This window comes from Diadema setosum, chromosome 20 (genome assembly GCF_964275005.1).
Source record: "Diadema setosum chromosome 20, eeDiaSeto1, whole genome shotgun sequence".
NCBI lineage: Eukaryota > Metazoa > Echinodermata > Echinoidea > Diadematoida > Diadematidae > Diadema > Diadema setosum.
The window spans coordinates 19,222,849-19,243,340 of record NC_092704.1 but is presented as its reverse complement, the minus strand read 5'-3'; the positions used below and the strand labels follow the sequence as shown (position 1 = coordinate 19,243,340).

General features: G+C 37.0%; 1 protein-coding gene across 1 annotated transcript in view; it reads right to left on the bottom strand.

Moving 5' to 3' along the window:
- Positions 1-19,861, bottom strand: part of LOC140243799 (rap guanine nucleotide exchange factor 4-like) — a 130,149-nt gene extending 110,288 nt beyond the window's left edge. The window contains exons 1-3 of the mRNA XM_072323465.1: positions 19,498-19,861; positions 17,567-17,709; positions 1,566-1,654 (exon numbers count right to left, since the gene is read on the bottom strand). Coding sequence (XP_072179566.1) covers positions 1,566-1,654; positions 17,567-17,709; positions 19,498-19,640 — 375 coding nt within the window. The 5' untranslated portion in view covers positions 19,641-19,861. The remainder of the gene's footprint in view (positions 1-1,565; positions 1,655-17,566; positions 17,710-19,497) is intronic.
- Between the last annotated feature and the right edge of the window lie 631 nt (positions 19,862-20,492).

The window sequence follows — 20,492 nt, the reverse complement described above, 5'->3', positions numbered from 1 at the left end:
GAAACTCCAGCATCAATTTGGCCACTGAAGTGGGAGGTGATAACACCGCTCACACCACAAAACTCAGGTTACTCAATTTAGGGAAGGATAATGTCACCGGTGAATGTTAAAGAGCTCCTACCTCTTCTGTACAACCTTCACATATTAAAACAAAAACCATCGGTAAATCATGTTCAGCATGACGTAATATACATCCAGTCCTGTGTTACAGAGTCCCAGTATGACTTAGTAAAAACAGAATCCTTTGTTTAAATGGATGACTCTACTACTTACTTGTAGTCTAGTACAAAGGTAGAAAGAAAAATGAAAAGTATAAACTAGGTGATACAAACAGGTTGGGATTAAAGAAAAAACAACATTAGGACACAAAGGCTAACAACAATCTCAACTGACTGAGAATCATATGTCATACAGTGAATTACGACAACCTGTCCTAGTTTTATCTATGAACAAGCACGAAAGATGTGGAAAGCCAAGGAAGAATCTTTATTATGTTCCTGTTTTCTGGATGAAACCAAACTTGTTAACATTATATAGATACGAACTGGCAAATTTGATTTTCTTCAAATAAAAATATCATATTGCTAGGAGAAATGTTATGTCACAAGCCACAATAGAAAACTACTTGAATTTGACACTGGCAATCAAGAAGCAATTTCTATTACCACAAACCAACCTGTAACCGATCATGTATAAGGTTTCATTCTAACTAAGTAAATTACATATTGGTGTCTTCTATTTTGCATGATATAGCCATGTATGTTAGGCAGTACAGACCCATATTTTCTAAGTATTGGAATCAATACAGATGTTGAATTAAGATGAATGCACAAGAGAAAGAAATTCACTGACAATAATAATTTGTACTCAACTGGGTTACACTTACAGAAAAATAGATCAAGTTTGCAGTGCATTTGATTTCCATCATTTCCAATAATAACAACAGTATACATATCATGACAAGTACACATGTACAAGAAAAAAAAAAACACTAAATAGAATCAGGAGAAAATGTAGTTAGTAGAATAATCACTCAAACAGAGCATTAAAAAAAAATTGCATAAACACAAGCTGCATTGTACAAAGAAAAAGGAAAGCCTTGTTCCATATATATTTCTTTACTGCAGAGAACATAAGATGAAAGAAAGGAAACTAAAGAAGATAAACAGAAATGAGCAGACAACAAAATGCAGAGACGGGAATTAGGTAACATTTAAAGGGAGAAAATACATGGGTTAGCCACCATTCATCATTTGGTATACATTAATATTTGCATTTAAACCTGCTTGATACATCAATATTACACACATTCCAGAATATAGCAATGCAGAAATATCGTTATTTCACAAGACCTAAAATTTTTTCAGATAAGAAAATCTATTCAGGAAGAATTGTATTTCTGATTTTTTTCAATTCACAGGAACATCATATAAGGATATCAACAAGGAATATGGAGACTCTCATAAAGCAATTGAATTTGACGAGAAGAGTGACTAAGCAAGGTATTGTTAATTAGTAGTTTTCATGCAATTCTGTCACAAAATGAAGCAGAGAAAGAAACTCACCTTGTCATTACATGTCTCCCTCACCTGGACTTCAAGTGACCCACTCAAGACTGCATACCAATTGATGCCAAGATCTCCCTGACGAAATACTGCTAGGGTAACAGAAAGAAAGATGGTGTATTAGAAATATGACATTCACTTTCAATATTGAATTGAATTGAATTGAAATAAACTGAATTGAATTGAAGATGGTCTGTATCAAAATCTGACTGGCAACCAAAGGTCAATTTGCACAAAATACATTGGCATAAAAGGAATAATTTCATGTACAAATTTCATACAAATAATATGAGTACACTTAAAGGAAAGTGTTACTTAGTGGGATACTTCAAATCCAACCAAAGGTAGGACTCCTGTTCCATATTTCTGAACAGCTCTTTTTCTCTCCTCAAAATTGATGTAACTCTGTTCATTCACGAAGCATAATTATAGTCTTGTTCATTATGTACTGATAGAAAGATAGATAGCTGGGCAGATGAATTAAGAGATGGATTGACAGAGATACATTGATATATCCCATCTATCATAATCTATTGTGCACTATAATTATTGATGATGATATAATAGGCAGAAAAATATTGTTCAAAATGGGAACTTTCTACAAAATCTTGCAGTAGATTTAGATATATTATATCAATTATGAATATTTTTATTCCATATTCCTGAATAGTTTCCTTACTTTAAATCTCCTATATACATGTAAATCTCCCCTTTTTCCCTATCAATTTCTGTATCTTTTCATATTTCCATTCCCCCCCCCCCCCCCCCACATCCAAGCTGTATCTATCAACCTTGTTTCCTTGACAATGCCCAAGGTAAGTCGATCCTTTTTTTTTTTCCAATGAGCATTTGCTGCATATATGTATTATGGTGAGTATCTGCAAGAGTTACTGGTCTGGCCACATTCAAGAAGTAGTGTAACTTTCCTCACGTGTTTCTTGTTGACTGTGTGTCCTCTCTCTCTCTCTCTGAGAGGTGACAGAAGACTCAAAAATCAATAGGAGACACGGGCAAACATTTTGTCAGCCTTGCCCTCAAAACTTTTCTTCTTAAACTTCATTAAAACTCAATTACCCTGGAGTCAAAATTGTTACTGTGAGCACATACAGAGCCTTGAATTGATTGAGTGCCAGCAAAAGAGGATAGAGAATCCCCAGCTATTTCACCTGCTGAAGGAAAGAGAGATAGTAATGCCACAGTGTGCTCAGTGGCAGGTGGCAATGGGAATAGGGTGCAGCATTTTAAGGTTTGATTAGGAATTTAAAACATAGACTGAATTGATGTATATAATGCTGAATGTTACATTCATATGTAAATTGGGCTTACAGCCACAAAAGACTGTATGTCTGCAGTTTTTTTATATCATTCACTGCGTACTTGTGTTAAAATTTAAAAGATAAAAAAGATAAAATAAAAAACAAAAAACAAACAAACAAACAAACAAACAATTTAAAAAATAAAAAGATAATAATATTACCTGACTCTTGCCTCTCTTTCTGATTTGTACAATTTATTATTTTCTCCGTGATTAAACATATAATTTCAAAAGAAATCATGTATGGGAGTAAAATTATATTATTGAAAAGAAAATCACCTATGCATTTGGACAGGATATGCAGTTTGATACATAATAATCATCCAATTCTATATGACTTTCTACTTCTACATGAACAAGTATCATATTTCACTCTATGGGATTGATTTAATAAAACTGAATATGGTACATTACCAATATTACACCCTGGAGAGATCCAACACATAAAACCTGTTTATTGCAGGAATCTTCATTATATATAATATCACAAAAAACTCTCACTGTAATAACCCAAAGAAGGAAGTGAATGTTTTCAGGGATAGGAAATGCATGCCTCGATAATGTTGTTACAGACCCTCTATATCTCAGCCTCCTATCTTGTTCAGTCTGCGGATGGTTTGCTTTGATCTCTTTGCTCCTCCTTTCAAAGGATTCCGTCCTTTAAGTCAGACAATCTATGAATGTACTCAGCACCATTGACACTAGCTGCTGGCTATGTCTGACAGCCAAGGCCCTTTTATACATCACATTCAAAGTGACAGAGATAGCCACGGACAAAGACAACTGGATCACAGTCTACACAGTCATCCTCTTTTTCCATACCTTCTGTCAATCTTTCCAGCCGAGACTTTTAGGAAATTGTAAAGTATCTACTTGATAGAGATGCATATGGTGTGACTTTCTGCTGAGCAGGCTAGTCAGGTACAGAAACAACTAAGAAGATGGTTTCTTAATAAAGGTTTTCTTAAAGGCAAGGCAAGTCTATGGTTGGATTTCAAATATTTCATGCATTTGTAGTCAGAATATTGCCACCGGTTTGAATATATAGGTATATGAATATATAGGTATATATGAATATATAGGTATATATGAATATATAGATATATAATTTCCTCATCAACACAGACACTCAGGTAAAGATTAAGTAGATAATAATGTAGGCATGATTCCCTGTGAAATATGTACACCAGCTGTATTACAAGATGATTAGTACAAAATTCTCTCCTTAAGTCTGATAGTGTTATCAAAATCCCCCTTCCTTTTCTTCAGCTATACTACATACATATTATCATAATAAAGATATGACAACACTCACTGATATTTGACACAGTCAAAATGAAACAGAAATTATGGATTTACTTTAAGTCTTCTTCATCCCTTTCCTCTGGTGCAAAATAGTCCATGAAAGGTTTTAAAATCTTAATGCCACTCTATTCTATGATTCAGCATATCTCTGTGATAAGACTTAAACCATTCCACGCCAATGAGTCCAAAGTGCTCAAATTTCATACACATACCTATGGACACGAAAATAATGTGGCACACAAAGTGTTAACCCTTTCTCTGCCAATGAATCAAATGTGCACAACTCTCACATGTAAACCTGGATGATCAGGTAATATCATTGGCATGAAGAGGGTTAATCATGAACACTGCTCACCAATTGTAGGTTAACAATAGAGAAGTAATTAAATAAGACATTCCCTTCTTGTCTAGTTCAGAACTTTCATATATGGAATTCAGATAGCATATAATCCATAGCCGAATTTGCACTTTTAAAACAGCAGAATAACGATTGCGTTACCCATATCTCACAATTTTTTGCAAGCATTTATATGGACAAAGAGCGGGTTAGCAATCGCGATCCAAACCTCTAGGTTTGCAAGCATTCACAGAGACAGAAATCTCCCACTAATTGGTGCTCACAGTACGCTTCACTGCATGCGCTTTGCCCTTTGTTCTTGTATGTCACAGTAGTATAGTACACATGCTGTTATTGTGATGTGTGCTTTGAATGATGGGATATAAAATCTCAAGATTATTATATAATAAGTGCAAGATTTCATGGAAATTGCATCGCGATGCTGATCACGATAAAGGGTGGGATTTTTGTGTCCACACAGGTTAAAATCTCGAGGTTTCGATCACTATGCAAATCTCAAAATTTGTATCCTGCTAATTCATGCACATGTGAATCCCACTCATGTAAAACAAAACAAAACAAAAAAATCCCCATAATATTCATACTGCAAGACATTCATATGATTTTAAACAGAGAGAGATTGAATGATACTAATAAAAAAAAAAAGGTTTCATGTTGTAGTCTGCTTCAAGCTGTATGACAATTGGACTCAAGCAACTGGATATAGTGGCAGATCAGTACACATTAATTATCCAACTGCCATAAGCAGTGGCGGATCCAGAGGCGCAACTAGTGCACGCCCCCCCCCCCCTTTATTTTTCGTCAAAAACAAAAGAAATAAAAAGAAAAAAATGAAATGAAACCTGGAAGTAGCACCAGAAATATTAGTTGCAGCCCCCCTCCACTTTACAGAATTCCTGGATCCGCCCCTGCATAAGTAGATCATTTCTCCAAAATTAAAGGTTGCAACTCTTTCTTATATGATATTGACAAGGAATTAGCCACAATTGGGTTATGAATATACCACAATAAAAAAAAAAACCAAGCACACAGACCAAGATATTTGTTTCACAGTCCCACAACTCTTATCAATATTATTAAGTATTTTTGTCTAACCTACTCTTCTTCCAAGCTAGCATGCTAAACTTAAAATCATTGCAATGTGTGCTTTATGATTCGAAATCCACATGCACAAAAAATTGTAGTTACATACTTACTGCAGATAGAAAGAGGTAGAAAGGTTCAGAAAAAGAAATGATCCTCCAGCTCTTCCATCTATGCATTTTGTTCCCATTTTGGGGAAATATAACCTCTGACAGTGGAGCAGAGAGCAGAATTTGGTGACATCTTTATCTTTACTGCCACAGCAAGGACATGACAAAGCAAAATGCTGCCTCACCACTATCCCCCTTTTTAAAGGTTACAAAAATAAAGTACTATAAATCAATGCAAACTTAAAAGAAAACCAGTGAAGTCAAACCAAATAAAATTAAAGAGACTTTCAATTTAAGCTTGACTTGCAACTCCATGTAAAGTTCTGAATGATTGCTAGAATCATGCCAGGCACGAATGAGTTAACCAGCCTGATTCCAGAGGTAACAGTTTTGAGATACTGTACTGTGGGGGCAACATCCTTAGATGCTCCTTTGTAGCCTTCTCGAGGACACAGAATGCAGGAAATGCACCCTATCTGTCACTGAGTGCAGCAACTTGAAATCTAAACCAGGCTTCCTGATAACAAATGAAGAAGCGTTCAAGAAGGTCTGCAAGTCAGGTATTCTTCTGCACAGGATATCATCAAGAAGAGTGCTCTCTGTTTACTAAGACCTCTTACAAGAAGAGGTTACTTGAGGTAGCTGATAAAGAAGTTGTGATGCTAAGCAAAGGTGTTTCACTTTCACTTCATCCGCCTTGTTAAGTCCCAGAAAGAGATAATCAAACTCATATGACAGTGACAGATAGATTGAGCTCATCATCTAAAGAGACACTTTAACTGCTTGACGCAGGAAGACTGATGCTTTTGAATGAAAGGTTGTATGCTTTGTTTGACGAAATTTTCAATGAAGTTCATCCTGGATGTGAATGTTAATAATGATTTGACATTGGCGAACAGATGACTTTTGGGGTAGTCTTTAATTCACACAATGACTGTTTAGCTCCTCTACTGGCTTTCAAATGTGCATCTGGTTGTGCATCATGGAATATAAATATGAATACTAGTAGATAAAATTGATCAGGAGAGAAAAAGATATATTTATAATCAAAACATATTGTCAGAATAATTCTCTTTGTCTGTGTATAAGACTAGCAGTCAGGTTTCAATGGACAGACAGTACTTATCATGGGTTATGGGAGGGGGTTATCATCTACCTTCTTTTTTTTTCGTAAATTGCTCTGCAAGAATCTGGTTTGAGTGATGGCTGCTTCCACTGGTCAGATAAAAATCATCTATCAACCCATGAGATTGCCACTACACTAGAAGTTTCACAGAATTCCTTGGAACAGTTTGTTCCTTAACACATACAGTTAAACTCGCCTAAGTCGACGTCGCATATGTCGAATAATCGCGCAAGTCGAAGATTTTAAAAAGTCCCAATTTTCCCCATTGACTTGCGTGTATTAATTCACTCACAAGTCGAATTTTTTAAGTCGAATACTCGCCTAAGTCAATGAAATTCCAAGAACACTTTCACGGAAAAAACCACTGAATTCACTGTGCCTAAGTCGAATATGATTTTATTGTGTAACAAATCACTGTCAAAATCACGAGACGCCAGTTTTTGTTTACATACAGTATTACCAAAAGAAACTTTTGCGTCAATAAACATTAACTAAGGCAAGCGGTTTCACCTGAATCATTATTAATGCAAACTAACTATCGGGAAAATTAACGTTTGTAGTAACGATGAGTAACGATCCTAAGTGCAAATTAACAATGTTTCGTTGACATTAACGATAGGTAACGCAAGAACTCACGCGAGATTTTGGTTTCCGTTACCCAGACATGGTGAAAGGACGACGTAGCCCCTGCCGAGTGTAGCGATCTGTGCCTTATTATATACCTAGCGGAGTCTTTTCGCGAATCGAATCACGATTTCCCGAATGGTTAATACGCGACCAGGGTCACCAAAAACGCACGCCGGGCCACCAAAAAAAAAAGCCGGATGTTTGCCTTCAGTTTTGGAAATGAACAGCGGTAACAATCGGCTCCATAAGATTCTAGAATAAATGTCAGATGTTTGCTCTTAATTTTTGAAATGAATAACTGTAATATTCAATGTGGATAAAGTGTCTTGCTGAAGGGCAAATATCGGGCACACCGCTCCAGCTCTCGGCTCCAGAGTAGACAACATACATGTACATTATACATGTGTACGTGTGGTGTAACTGTAAGTCGATATTTTTTCGACTTACGCACAAGTCGAAACTCGCCTAAGTCGATGTGTTTTGCTCAGTCCCGAGAAGATCGACTTATGCGAGTTTAACTGTATATGCAAAAGATGTATAAATATAACTGCATGTAGATGAAACATATGTTAACAAATAGACCAATGCATCTGGCAGAGAAGTAGCTGAGATATGATATTCTAAGTTAGATATGAACAAATCACCTATCTTTATAAACTCTAATAATATACTGTTTTTTATGCCGAATATTTCGTGAGGTTTTTATTTTCATGAAATTTGCAAGGCAGGTGCTAATTCCCGACATGAAAGTGACATGCACGCTTTCATTTCCCCATTCAGTACTGTACTCCATGACCACATATTTAACCACTCGCGAAATCGTTGAGAAGTCCTGATTCGCAAACATTTAGACTTCCTAAATATATGGCATGTACAGTAGTGATATTTGGACAGATTGCTTAGAGTACAGAATTTTTTTAACTTTTTCATAATAATTTGAATGCCTTCAGATGTAGTTGTAGCCCATTTGCTTTTTCAGGGTGTTATTCAGGTTGTCCACCAACTCTGTCTTGAGTCTTTTTTCATGTTTACGAGCAGCTCCTATAACTAATGCATGCAAACAGTGTACAAAATGGGTGAAAAGAGCTGATCTGAAGCTGAGGCAAGAAGCACATATAATCTGGAACCATTCCAATATCCACCTACTCACACATCACACACACAGGTTATTGTACAATAAAACTTAATCCCCACATATTATGATGAATGCTTCAATTTATATTCATATGACTTTCCAACATATCCTCACACTCTGTTGTATACCATTACACATCAGAAACTTCTTAGCTTCTACTGATAATTTCCAAGCTAGTCTGGGCTAAGTTTCAAGCACCAAAATAACACAGAGCTGTGCTTAAAGCATGGATTACCATGGTAATTATACTCAGGAAGACCCCTCCTTCTTGTTACCATGGCAGCGGCAGCTAGGTAAGCTCCTACTCCAGTCCCGTGGGGGTTTGGAAGAAAGGAACGCTCATTGGGGTGGGTCAGCAATAACCATGGTGGAAATTTCAGATGCTTCCAGCAGGTGTGTTGATGGGTGCCAACCACTCTCAGAAGCGGACAGCATCTTGGAGTGGGATAAGAGTGGTTGTCAAGGCAACAGATGACCCTTCCTACACAGCAGTGTAATCACTCAGTCATATGACATCTTATGCTAAGGAGATGATTCTAACATATGTACTACAAGAAGTCATCCTGTGTGATGATGTATTTGACCATGTGATGTGCTGAGAAATCCACTTCAACGCCCTGTAGTGTGCCTAAAGTTTTATTGGAAGCTAGTGTTTTCTCTGTTGGTGCTTTATTCCTGTGAAACTAGATTCATCTGCACTGGAAACTGGTAAATTCTGCTGAGCACTTTATACCACATTTGAATGATTTTTCTCATTGAGAGTAACCATACCAGGTGAAGCCCCTATCGATGTGTTATTTTTTTTCTAGTTCTTTCACCTTTTTTACTCAATTTCATGATACTGCAGCAGTGTTATGCGCTCTGCAAGAATTCTTATGATCATTATCATTGTTCACTGAAAGCTGATACATAGTTCTCACTTTTTGACAGATTATCTGTCCAGTAACATATATATAGTCCACACTAGCATTTCAAATTAGTTTAGTGAAATATGAGCATAAACAATATCATTAAATTTCATCCATTAATCCTTTGCCATGCAAATAGGTAGAAACTACAAACAGCAGAAATCTTAACACATGGTATACATGTATCTGAAAATGTAAGAATATTTTCTTACATTTGATTCAGGGTGCACGCAGATGCAAATGTGACATATTTTTTTATAGGGTGGGTAGAGACTCAATATTGTATCTCAGACTGTGCTGTAGTGTGTGTGGGACACCTGCTCTCAAAATATCCCAAATTCTGCCATATACTCAGACGAGTAGTAGCACACTTTTGCTCATTTATACTAGTATTGAGGGTCATTCACATGACTACATCAAATCTAATGACACACAATCTACAAATTATTTGGCATGAGGTATGGGATGGAGTAGTTTGATATATCATTGAGTGATTATGGTGTCAACTTCATTATGGGATATCATTTTTGAAAGATATGCTGGCCATTAGAAACCCATATTTCATATTAGATTGTATATATCTCACAATATCTCCAGGCTACATGTGTTTGCTATCATCATTAATGTACATGGTCAGCAAAATGACCAATTGGTAAACATTGTCTAAGATGAACCTGTTCTTCAAATGTTCCACAGCACAGCTTTGACATTGACAACTAGCTACTGCTTAATTCTGTGCATCAAATGAACTAAACTTGGTATTTGATACTGATGAAATATTTCAGCTTTGAACAAGGAAGGGATACTCCTCTCTTACTCAGCATTGGAAAACCATCTTCTGTCCAATCTCCAACAAAACGTGAAAGTAAAGTGCAGTTTGGAAGCAAGGTAGGGCAACATGAAAGCAAAAAGAAGTATTATCAAAAGTGTTTTTCAGTCTGCTTTCTCTACCTGACAGGGATATGAACACTTAGGACTGGATGATGTGCTGTGAAACTGAAATGGAATCATGTTACGGGACATGCAGTAACTGGATAGCACGGCACCCACCTCCCACCATGATGTGCCATTCATCTAATGGTCGGTTTCTTCGAGTCATTTTGCCACACCTCGCTAATGACATTTCAGTATAGGACTTACAATTCTCAGAGATTTTGTGTCTCGATATACACAAAGATGCCTCACCATGCAGAGACGTCTCAAATTGCAAATTTGATCTGGATGTGTTACACGCCCATTAATAGGATCACCAAATGGACACTGCAAATGGGGCACATTAGAGCTGTGGGTTGAAGTCGGCCGGCATAGTTTTCTCTACACACTGGTGAAAGTGATTTTAGGTAATGTCTTTTCCATCTGTCCGTGGAGCACACTTTGCCAATGTACTCTGCATTGATGTTTTCTCTACACAATTCCCTCATCTAACTCTCTGCCTAGCTCTGCAAACTAATGTGCTAGCTTCCACAATTTGCCTGAATATTATGTCATCTCACATTGAATGATACGAATGTACATATGAATCAGTTGTTTACACCACATGTCAAAATGATTGTAATCATTAGATAAGCAGACAATCATTTCCTGTGTACTTAAATATGGCACATGTTTTCATCTGTGTATATTGGTGTCTAGTAGTGTTTGAAGGTGAAATTCACCGTATTTGAGCATGGATGCACATAATCCTTGCTACAGACATAATGACATTATTTTCTAGGAACCAAAATCCCTGAAGCAGTCAAATTAAGAACAGAAAAACATCACAAAATCTAATCTCTTTTAACCCGTTGAGGATGGTTTGATTTTGCTACAACAAGCATTTCCCATAGACGCTTGCCCGAGTATACGCAGGACTCGTCCTTAACGGGTTAAAAAAATGTTGATTCTCGATCTTGAGCATACTAATTAAACCTTGGTTATGAGTACACCAATCACTATGCATCAATCATTACCATTCCACAGTATGTATTCCCAGCAACTTTTCTAGGTCTGAGTTAATATTAAATATCCATAAAGCAACCTGTAACACTGGCACCAGTCTGACAGTTCCAGACCAGAAAGAATCACTGTCGGGCCAGTAATGTTTCCGGAATTGCCAACAAGACCAGTAAAAAAAAATAATAAATAAATTTTAAGAAAATAAACATTAAAAAAAAATAAATTAATTAAAACAATTAAAATGACAATGTCGGGGCCAGTTAAAAACAACAACAGGACCAGTAAATTTCAGGTTCAGACTAGTGAAAAATTGACAGACTTGGGTATCTACTGGTCTGACAGGAACAGGTCATACCAGTAGGGAAAAAAAAAAAATGGGTTAGTGTGCAGCTTCCAAATAAAAATGACTGCCATGGAAACAGACCCAATCCATTTTGGAGTACTATGTAACAAGAGGGAAGGATTCAATAAAACTATTAAAAAATCAAATTTCTCTTCATACTTGTAGCATTAGTTTCAATGCATCATTTTGGTACCTGATCTAAGTTTTCATCTTCCAAACATATAACTGATTTGAAAAGATCAATGTTATAATACCGAAAGAGATAATCTTCTTTCCTATATTGCTACATTAAAAGAGATACAATTTTTTATTGGAAAGGAAATCACATTTGACTTTCATATGGAGAAACACATTAGTCAAGTTATCAGCTCCATCAAGAATTTGCTGAGGTGTATTAGGGACTTAAAGGTTCATAGAGATAAAATGCTGGAAAGCAAAAGCTCTTTTCACTAATAAACAAGATGCCACAGTGTTTAAAAGGTAAGAGGAATGGAGGAAACAAGCCTGCAATGACTGAGGCGGGGGGACTTGGTGTCAACACTTTCACTCTCTTTGTCCCTTCCCCGTCTCTCGCAATGGTCTGTTGTGGGGCAGGTGGTGGTTTCTTACCTTTCTTCATTTTGTGGAGGATGGGGAAAAGATGTCTGCTTTCAATGTATTGCCAACTTTCAGGAAAAGTAATTTGGGACGGCAAGTCATCAGCCAGTCCTTTGGGGGGCTTGACAAAATACAATTTCCTGTTTCATGGAAGTCTTTATGCCAGCATTGGTCAGCAGAGCATAGTTGGGTGACTGTTTTCCCCTTAGCTCCTGGGAAATCACCTTACACAGCAGGAAACTTCTCTCTTCAATTCATAGTTTTACTGTTACATATTATCTCCAATCAAGACAGCCCAAAGCACATCATGGTCAACAAATATTGATACTGCCCTCCTGTGCAAATCAAAAACTCTTAAGAGACAGCATAAATTTGAAAATGTGAGAGAGAAAAAATATTTCTACAGCCAATATGAAATTAATAACTCAAAGATTTACCTTCACAACAATGGCCAGTTAGTTTCTACAAAACATATCGTAAAAAGTGCACGGGTTCAAATGCATTATCAGCTGAATTTTGAACTTAAAATGTCAACATACTGGTTAATGGAAATTAGACACTCTTGTCAAAAAGATGAAATTTAAACAGTGAATAAGCTTATAGAATGGAAAACATGTCCATTACAAGAAGAAAATATGATGGATGAAATTGACTTCAAATACCTTACTTCTGTTGTAAACAACTGTCACTACTGTCCTAATCACATCAAGCCTCCCTCAGTTATTTTCTCCCACTTTGTGTTTTGCTGCATGACTGAAACTATTAGTACATGAAAGAGTAGCTGTACTATTTCCAACAATCAATTGCTGGTTGGCCCCCTGCACTATGGGTATTAGTGAAAGAGCTCTAAGAATAGATGACGCATTTTTCTTGTCATTTATTCTTATTCTTATGAAATGTAATAATAGAATTTATACATTCCTGACTATCTGTTTGCTCAATACTGATATCAAGGTCTATGATGGCAGATGATCTGTGTCATTACTTCTTTATTTGAGCACAGCATGATTGTCATGACACCATGCTATAAAAAACCGTTTGCATGATTTTTTTTTCTCTGCTGCATCTTCTCTCTTTCTGTCATTCCCTGCTTTTCTCTCTGTATGAATATCATATAGATGTATAAATGCATAAAATACATAAATGCACAGACAGATATATAGGCAGATAGATATGACAATGAGAGAAAGAGATGTACTTGCACACAAACATATCAAATTTATTTGATATCCTTGATTTTATGTCACTGATTCAGAAAACCAGTTTACATTGTGATTACTTTTTTCATGAAAGGCTTCCACATCATGCCGTGTCCAACAATCAGGTGATACCGCAACATTTACCTAGGATATACAAATCATGGATACAGTTACATACTGCAAGACATTTCCTTATTTTGCACCTTAGAAGCTCTTTTTCCATTTAGATTGACAAAAGCAGCCAGTAATCTCTTTACAAAAAGTATCCAAGGAAATATCAGGTCTCAATTTAAAAGGCTAAAAATCCTTTGCTCCTGACTGTCTCATGTTTGAGGATGAGGCAACACTCTAATATTGAGGAAGGATCGGATGTCACTCTGTAAATTCTGGGCACAGCCAGTTTTTACACCAAAGGAGAGATGGTTGCCATGACAACTGACAATCATTCATCCTCAACTAAGAACCAGCAGGGAATTGATGCAGAATAACTGTTTTTCTCTCTGACTGTGAAATAGATATTTGCTTTTCAATGGCTAAAGTATGTACGATTAGCATATTTCAACTACTTTAAAATCTTGGTTGCATATATACTTGACACACATTCAGAAAGAAATAAGTGTTTGTTCTAACTATAGGTACCCTCTACATCCAAAACACTTGCATCCAAAACAGTTGTGATTTAGTGTTATATTTTGAATCATATCTTTCTGATAGAGTTAAAGCAATTTACAGTATGCCTTATGACACAATCTTGCAAGAACATCTGATACTGGTTTAAAACAAAAACAAAAACAAAAACAAAAACAATTTGGCAATATGCATCATGACTGGGAGGGAAATAAACTTTGTTGATTTATGAAAACACAAAATTTAATAAAAAAAAAAAAACAAACAAACATGAAGACTGAGTTGCTATGGAGTTGTCATGGCTGAGTGGTTCAGACCATGTAGCTAGTGTTAGAGTCATACATGGCCGGGTCACAAAACGGATTTGATCCGGGTGAAAAGGAGCCGGAATTGTCCCAGAATGGAGGGTAATTTATTCTACAGTCACACACGGCTGCATTTCGAACCGGGTCCATAAGGAATTATAACCATATCGACCCGGTTCGAGCTGTAGAGACCCGTATTGACCCATATCGAACCGTATAAAAATCCACTTTTTAAATCCTTAACTGAATCCTTTTCGACCCCTATCAACCCGTGTCAACCCGCTTCGACCCATACCGACCCGGATGTAAACCTTGTCATCATCTGTTGCATTGAAGGCAATGCGGCATACGGTAAGGGTCCATACGGTTTTATGCTGCAGGTTGCAGCAGGTCGATGTGAGTCAATGCAGTTCGAACCGGGTGAATTCGGATATCAATACGGAATTGAAATCCGTGAGAAGATTTTGAACATGACCAAAAATTTTTCACCGCTGTATCGTAGCCCCTGGAATCCATTGGGAATTGACACGGGCTACGATGCGGCACAATGCAGGTCTCTACGGCTCGAACCGGGTCGATACAGTTTTAATTCCTTATGGACCCGGTATGAAATCCGGCCGTGTGTGACTCTAGCATAAGACCACTAGCTTCCTTGCAAGTATGAAGTTCAAGTCCCATCCTGGTAGTATAGTGCCCTTTGGCAAGGCACCTTCTCCTTGCTGCAAAGTCTTTTGGAGGAGATTGAAATCCATCAGTCCCATGTGTCCATAGGAGAGCTACAGAATTCACACATAAAAGAGCCCACTTCAATTCTCTTGGAAAGAGCAGGGTGAAATCCTGGTGAAGTGGTCAAACATACCAAAAAAAAAAACCCAGCCGATATCTGCAAGAATCTTCAGGATTGAATGCGGTGAATTACCCGCAAGAAGAAGAGCTACTGCCCTGCTGGCTATTTATAATGATCAAATGTGATTAACTCTCTGTAAGCCACTGTTATAAGTTATCACCGACACCATATGCCAGAGGCAATGTCAGGGTTAAACAGCCTCACCATGGCAGTCCCTGGATTGAGGTTTATTTAAAGGCAATGTGAATTTAGAGTGGCTGACCTCAGTCAGGCCATCAAACATTGTAAATCAGAGCTGTTACCAGTGATATACTGCAGCGGCTGGATGGAGAGGTTTCCCTCAATGACTGAAGGCAAAGATAATGAGATAAAGACCACGGGGAAAGGCGTATCACAGACCATGCACCTTACTGTATACACTATGATGATGGCTAACTAGGATGATAAGATTATCTCATTCATGGAGGGTGATATCTTCTGTTTTGAAAGTAATATCTATTCCCAGTAAACAGAAATTCTGAGACCCCATTTATGACATTTACAGATACATGACCTCCATGGTCTGCTGGTCGACTGGGATAAAAATATCACAGAATACAGCCTTGAAGTTGGGGCAATGTCAGGCTTGGTTTTTAAATCATCAATTTACCTGATATGATAGTGCTAAACAGATATTTTCGTCCCCAGTTCTGAGCAATTCTGTAGAAAAAGCTGTAGCACTGAGTGTACTAAATCCAACTACTATTAACTTTTTTTTTCAGAGTTAGAAAAACATTTTCAACATTTTTTCTTACAGTAAACACAAAATATTTCTGTTTTAATCAACTTTCGATAATTTTCAACAAGCATGTTTTTCCTGATTTCAGAAAGTGCTAAAATAAGATACTGCACATGAAGTCTCAGCTAATCTGAATAACTAATGTCTTAATGTTAGGACACAGTTTGTTTTAGTTGTCTGTATTTTGCTAATCAATGCATATGGGTTAAAAGACAGACTTTAAATACAAAGAACATGTTAACTTATCATGTGTCATGTTCGCAAGGTCAACTGAGCTGATGGCTTGCCAACTTCAGTTGTTTTGCTCAAACACACAACCACTCACAAACCAATTGAAAAATCACCATATGCCACAGTTATCACATAGGAAACATATATTCACAACCCAAAAGCATAGTGTTGTTTTTTATTTGACTGACTGTCCAGCTTATGTTTTTTCCATTTCTTTTCTTGGAAGCTGGTTTCTGGATCAAACCTCCCGCGAGAAATCCTCCCATATACATTTGGAACTGCTGAATAACAGGCTTTGAAATGTTGTCTGTGGAAAAAGACTGTATGCCTGACATCAAGGATTGCAAGAATTGTTTTGTATGACTTTGCTTTGATGAGAAAAGAAACTTCCTCCATAACATGTAATCAGAGACCTTATAGGTAACATGGTTTGCCAAGCAGTCAATTACCTAAACATCAGCAACCTTGTAAAATATCCTGTCATTGTAATGTCTCTGGAACCTTACTGAATATGGGCAAACAGGTGCAATTTCATAGTATTAAAGGGTTTAGATACATAGCTCTGTCACATATGCAGTATCTGGAGTAACTGTTATGGGCAAAATGATCTTCTGGATGGAGCCACTGGCACCAGTGCACAGACCACTGTCCAAATCATGAGGTATTGCAGTGCTCATTTTCCTCATAATTCTTAACCCGCTGAGGACGAGTCCCAAGTATACTCAGGCAAGCGTCTATGGGAAATGCATGTTGTAGCAAAATCAAACCGTCCTCAACGGATGGACACAGTGCAGATAAAACTTGTTCTACTCAATGCCATGACAGCATGATGCTATATAAGTCTGCAAATGAAGGTATCTTTAATCATCAAGAAAACTGTATCATACTATAGCCATTTGTTGGCTAGGTCTATAGACACAACATGATGGACTTATTATGAGTTTGACTCGCACATTCGGCCTCTGTTAGAACACGAGCCATTCTCTGAAATACAGGTACCTCCCACTAAGCTCTGCATTTTTCACATTGGTGAACCCTCTAATAAAGTCAGACTAAATTCCAGACAGGAAGACTAAAAAGAGACTGAAGAAGATAATGTATGTAAGAGTCCTGTGGGGCAGACAATAGACTGCATGAGCACACCACGGTTTAAATCAGGCATTGTCACTCACGTGTGACTTCCTGGTCCAAATCCTCGTATTGAGAGAAGCGACAGATCTGTTGAATGAGCAGAGGAGGGAGGCGGGTGAACACTTTCAGATTGCTCAGCCGGGAATAGATGATGTCCACGTCTTCTGGTGTCCGATCCAGCGGCCTGATTTTGGAGAGTAAACAGAGAGTGTAAACATTAACGTATAGTAACCTGGAGAGCAAGATTTCAATAATTCCTTCCTCGTAGAACCTTTTAACCCCTTCGGGATCACAATCACAAAATATACCACTCAATATTCCACATGAGAGTCTTGACTCTGGCTATGACAGACATAAAGAGACATCATGACACACACTGAGACATCATGAGACAATTCATCAAAGGGTATACATGGGATGAAGATACAAGTGTAACTTGGAATGACGGTTTTGTATGTAACTTGGTTAAAGTAAAAGATAATAAATTTGAAAGAATTATTTCTAAAGAGTTTGATATGATTTATTACAACATCAATATTGCACTTTTACTAAAGTGCAATGAAATAGACAAAATGGACAATTTTATGAATATAGCTTTTTGGTGTATTCATAAATTGACATAGTATTACACATTTATGTAGGTGTTGGTCACAGAAAATGTAAATTGAGTTACTTATGTTTCTACCTGAACTTGAGGTAAACAAATTATATTTTGGCAGATCCTCGATTAATCTTCTAAATGATTTACTTGATTTTGCTTGATGTTTTCTCTGGTTATGCATGTAAATTGATATTTTGATGTTATTATTATCATTTGGAATATGAATAAATATAATTTGAAAGAAAAAAGTTACACCTATCTCTTCTTCAAAGCAGAAAAGATTGCAACATCAAGTCAGAATGAAATGTTCTGGTTTGTCTTGATGAAAAAAAAAATGACCATATCTTTCTTTCAGGTTGTCTTATGAAGACGTATGAAAAAATGAGGAAGGTCATTACCATGCTGATGGATTTAATTTTAGAACATGGTGAAATAGCATTTAGTTTTAATCAGCTCAATTAAGACTTTTGTTTCATCTTCCCCTCCCCCCCCCCCCCCCATCTATCTATCTCTCTCTATTTTTCTCCCTTTGCCAGAGAGCACATCAGCAGATTGCATGGTGAATTGCCTGTCATGGTGTTATAGTGACTCAGGTGTTGTATGGGATGAATTATTTGCAATGAGTGGTTGAAGAGACTAACTTGTATGTCAGTTCAGCTTTTCACTCTAAATATGAATGAAGTGTGAAAACCCTCTATCAATAATCTGCTAAACAACAAAACTTAGAGATAAAGGGTGTTTATACATAATAAAGATTACATTTTGATACATGTTGCAGTTTCTGTCAATCAATTTTGATTAACCATATTAAGTTTCAATATGTTTTCATAATAAGAAGCATTAACCTGCTTGTTTATGGCTGTATATTCTTGATATATGAATGCTGTTTGATGCAGCTCATGTACTTCAAAATCAACTGGAAGGATGGCAGATTCAAGGATTTCTCTGTTTTTGATTTTCATTAACTTGACAGCCAAATAACACATTTATGGCATATATGAGCTATTTTAAAACCTGTATCAATTATAAAAATGGCAATTCATAGATCAGATCAGACATAGAGTGTGTTCACATCAGCATCATTATTGACAGTAGTTTTCTCTTAATTATCTTTCTTATGTAGAATAGTTAGTACTAACAATGAAACTATAATTGTCATTTGCAATCCAGAAAGCTCATGTATGAAGCAATCTAACTGCCAAGATCACAAAAAATGATGAAATGTGTGATAAGAAACAGTCTTTCATTTTTCTGGCAAAGCATTTTGTGTTCATTTTGAGACTCCATGCTTATGATAAACAGAGGGAGGCAAGCTACACTCTGCAATAAACAGTTTAAAACACACAGACAAGGACATTCCATTTTATTCACTCTCTTATACATAACCAGCTGAGTTGGAGCAAGGAGGTACTATGCCAGCCTAGCACCTCTCTAGATGGAAAGGGTTTGTAACAGAAGAAATAAAAAAAGGCATTAACCCGTTGAGGACGGACTGATTTTGCCACAACATGCATTTCCCATAGACCCTTGCCCAAGTATACTCGGGACTCATCCTCAACTGGTTAATGAGGGATGGAGACTACCTGGAAAATAGAGAGAGCTAAAAGACAAGCTTCTGTTTCTAATTCTCCTGCAGACAGGAAACATTTTAACAGTAACTTCAACTTTAAACAGATTGTAAGTTTGATCTCTCTGATAGCTAATTCCTGTTGCACAACATTCTTATACCCTCAATTGTGAACAAATGTATAGACCAAATCATGTAATATATCCAAGGACAACATTGAGCTCAAATCACTAAAGCTTTCCATGTTGAGATCAGTGGAATCCGATGAATCGGTAACCTTGTACTGAAGTCATATAAAGTAAAGACTGGTGTCTGGAAACCATTGATGTGTAGGTCATGACAGAATAGAGATACAGTAGTTTGCATGTGTCGTGCAATGTTACTCCTTACCTGAATTCCTGACATCTCATTCTGACAATAATCAGTTAGACCAGTCTAGTTACCATAAACCCTCATGACTACTTGTCAAGGACAAGTAACCAAATTCATGCTGCAGCATTAGGCCAACTTATTGCTATAGCTGACTGCATTAGTCTACAAGGAAATATTTGTCATTGACCATATGCCCAGTAATTACATTGTGTCATGCACCAACAGAACACCCGTCAGCACCGACATAACATCTGTCATACACCGACAAAACATTCCTGGATCAGCACCGAATGACTGTAACTGTTCACGCCATGTTTGCCAACTCCAACTCTCATGTCCCGAATGGACACTTTTATTACACCCCACCCTGGTTTCACCAAGGCACATCACGGTTCTCCGTCACACCTCCCCCCAACAAGAGGAAAGT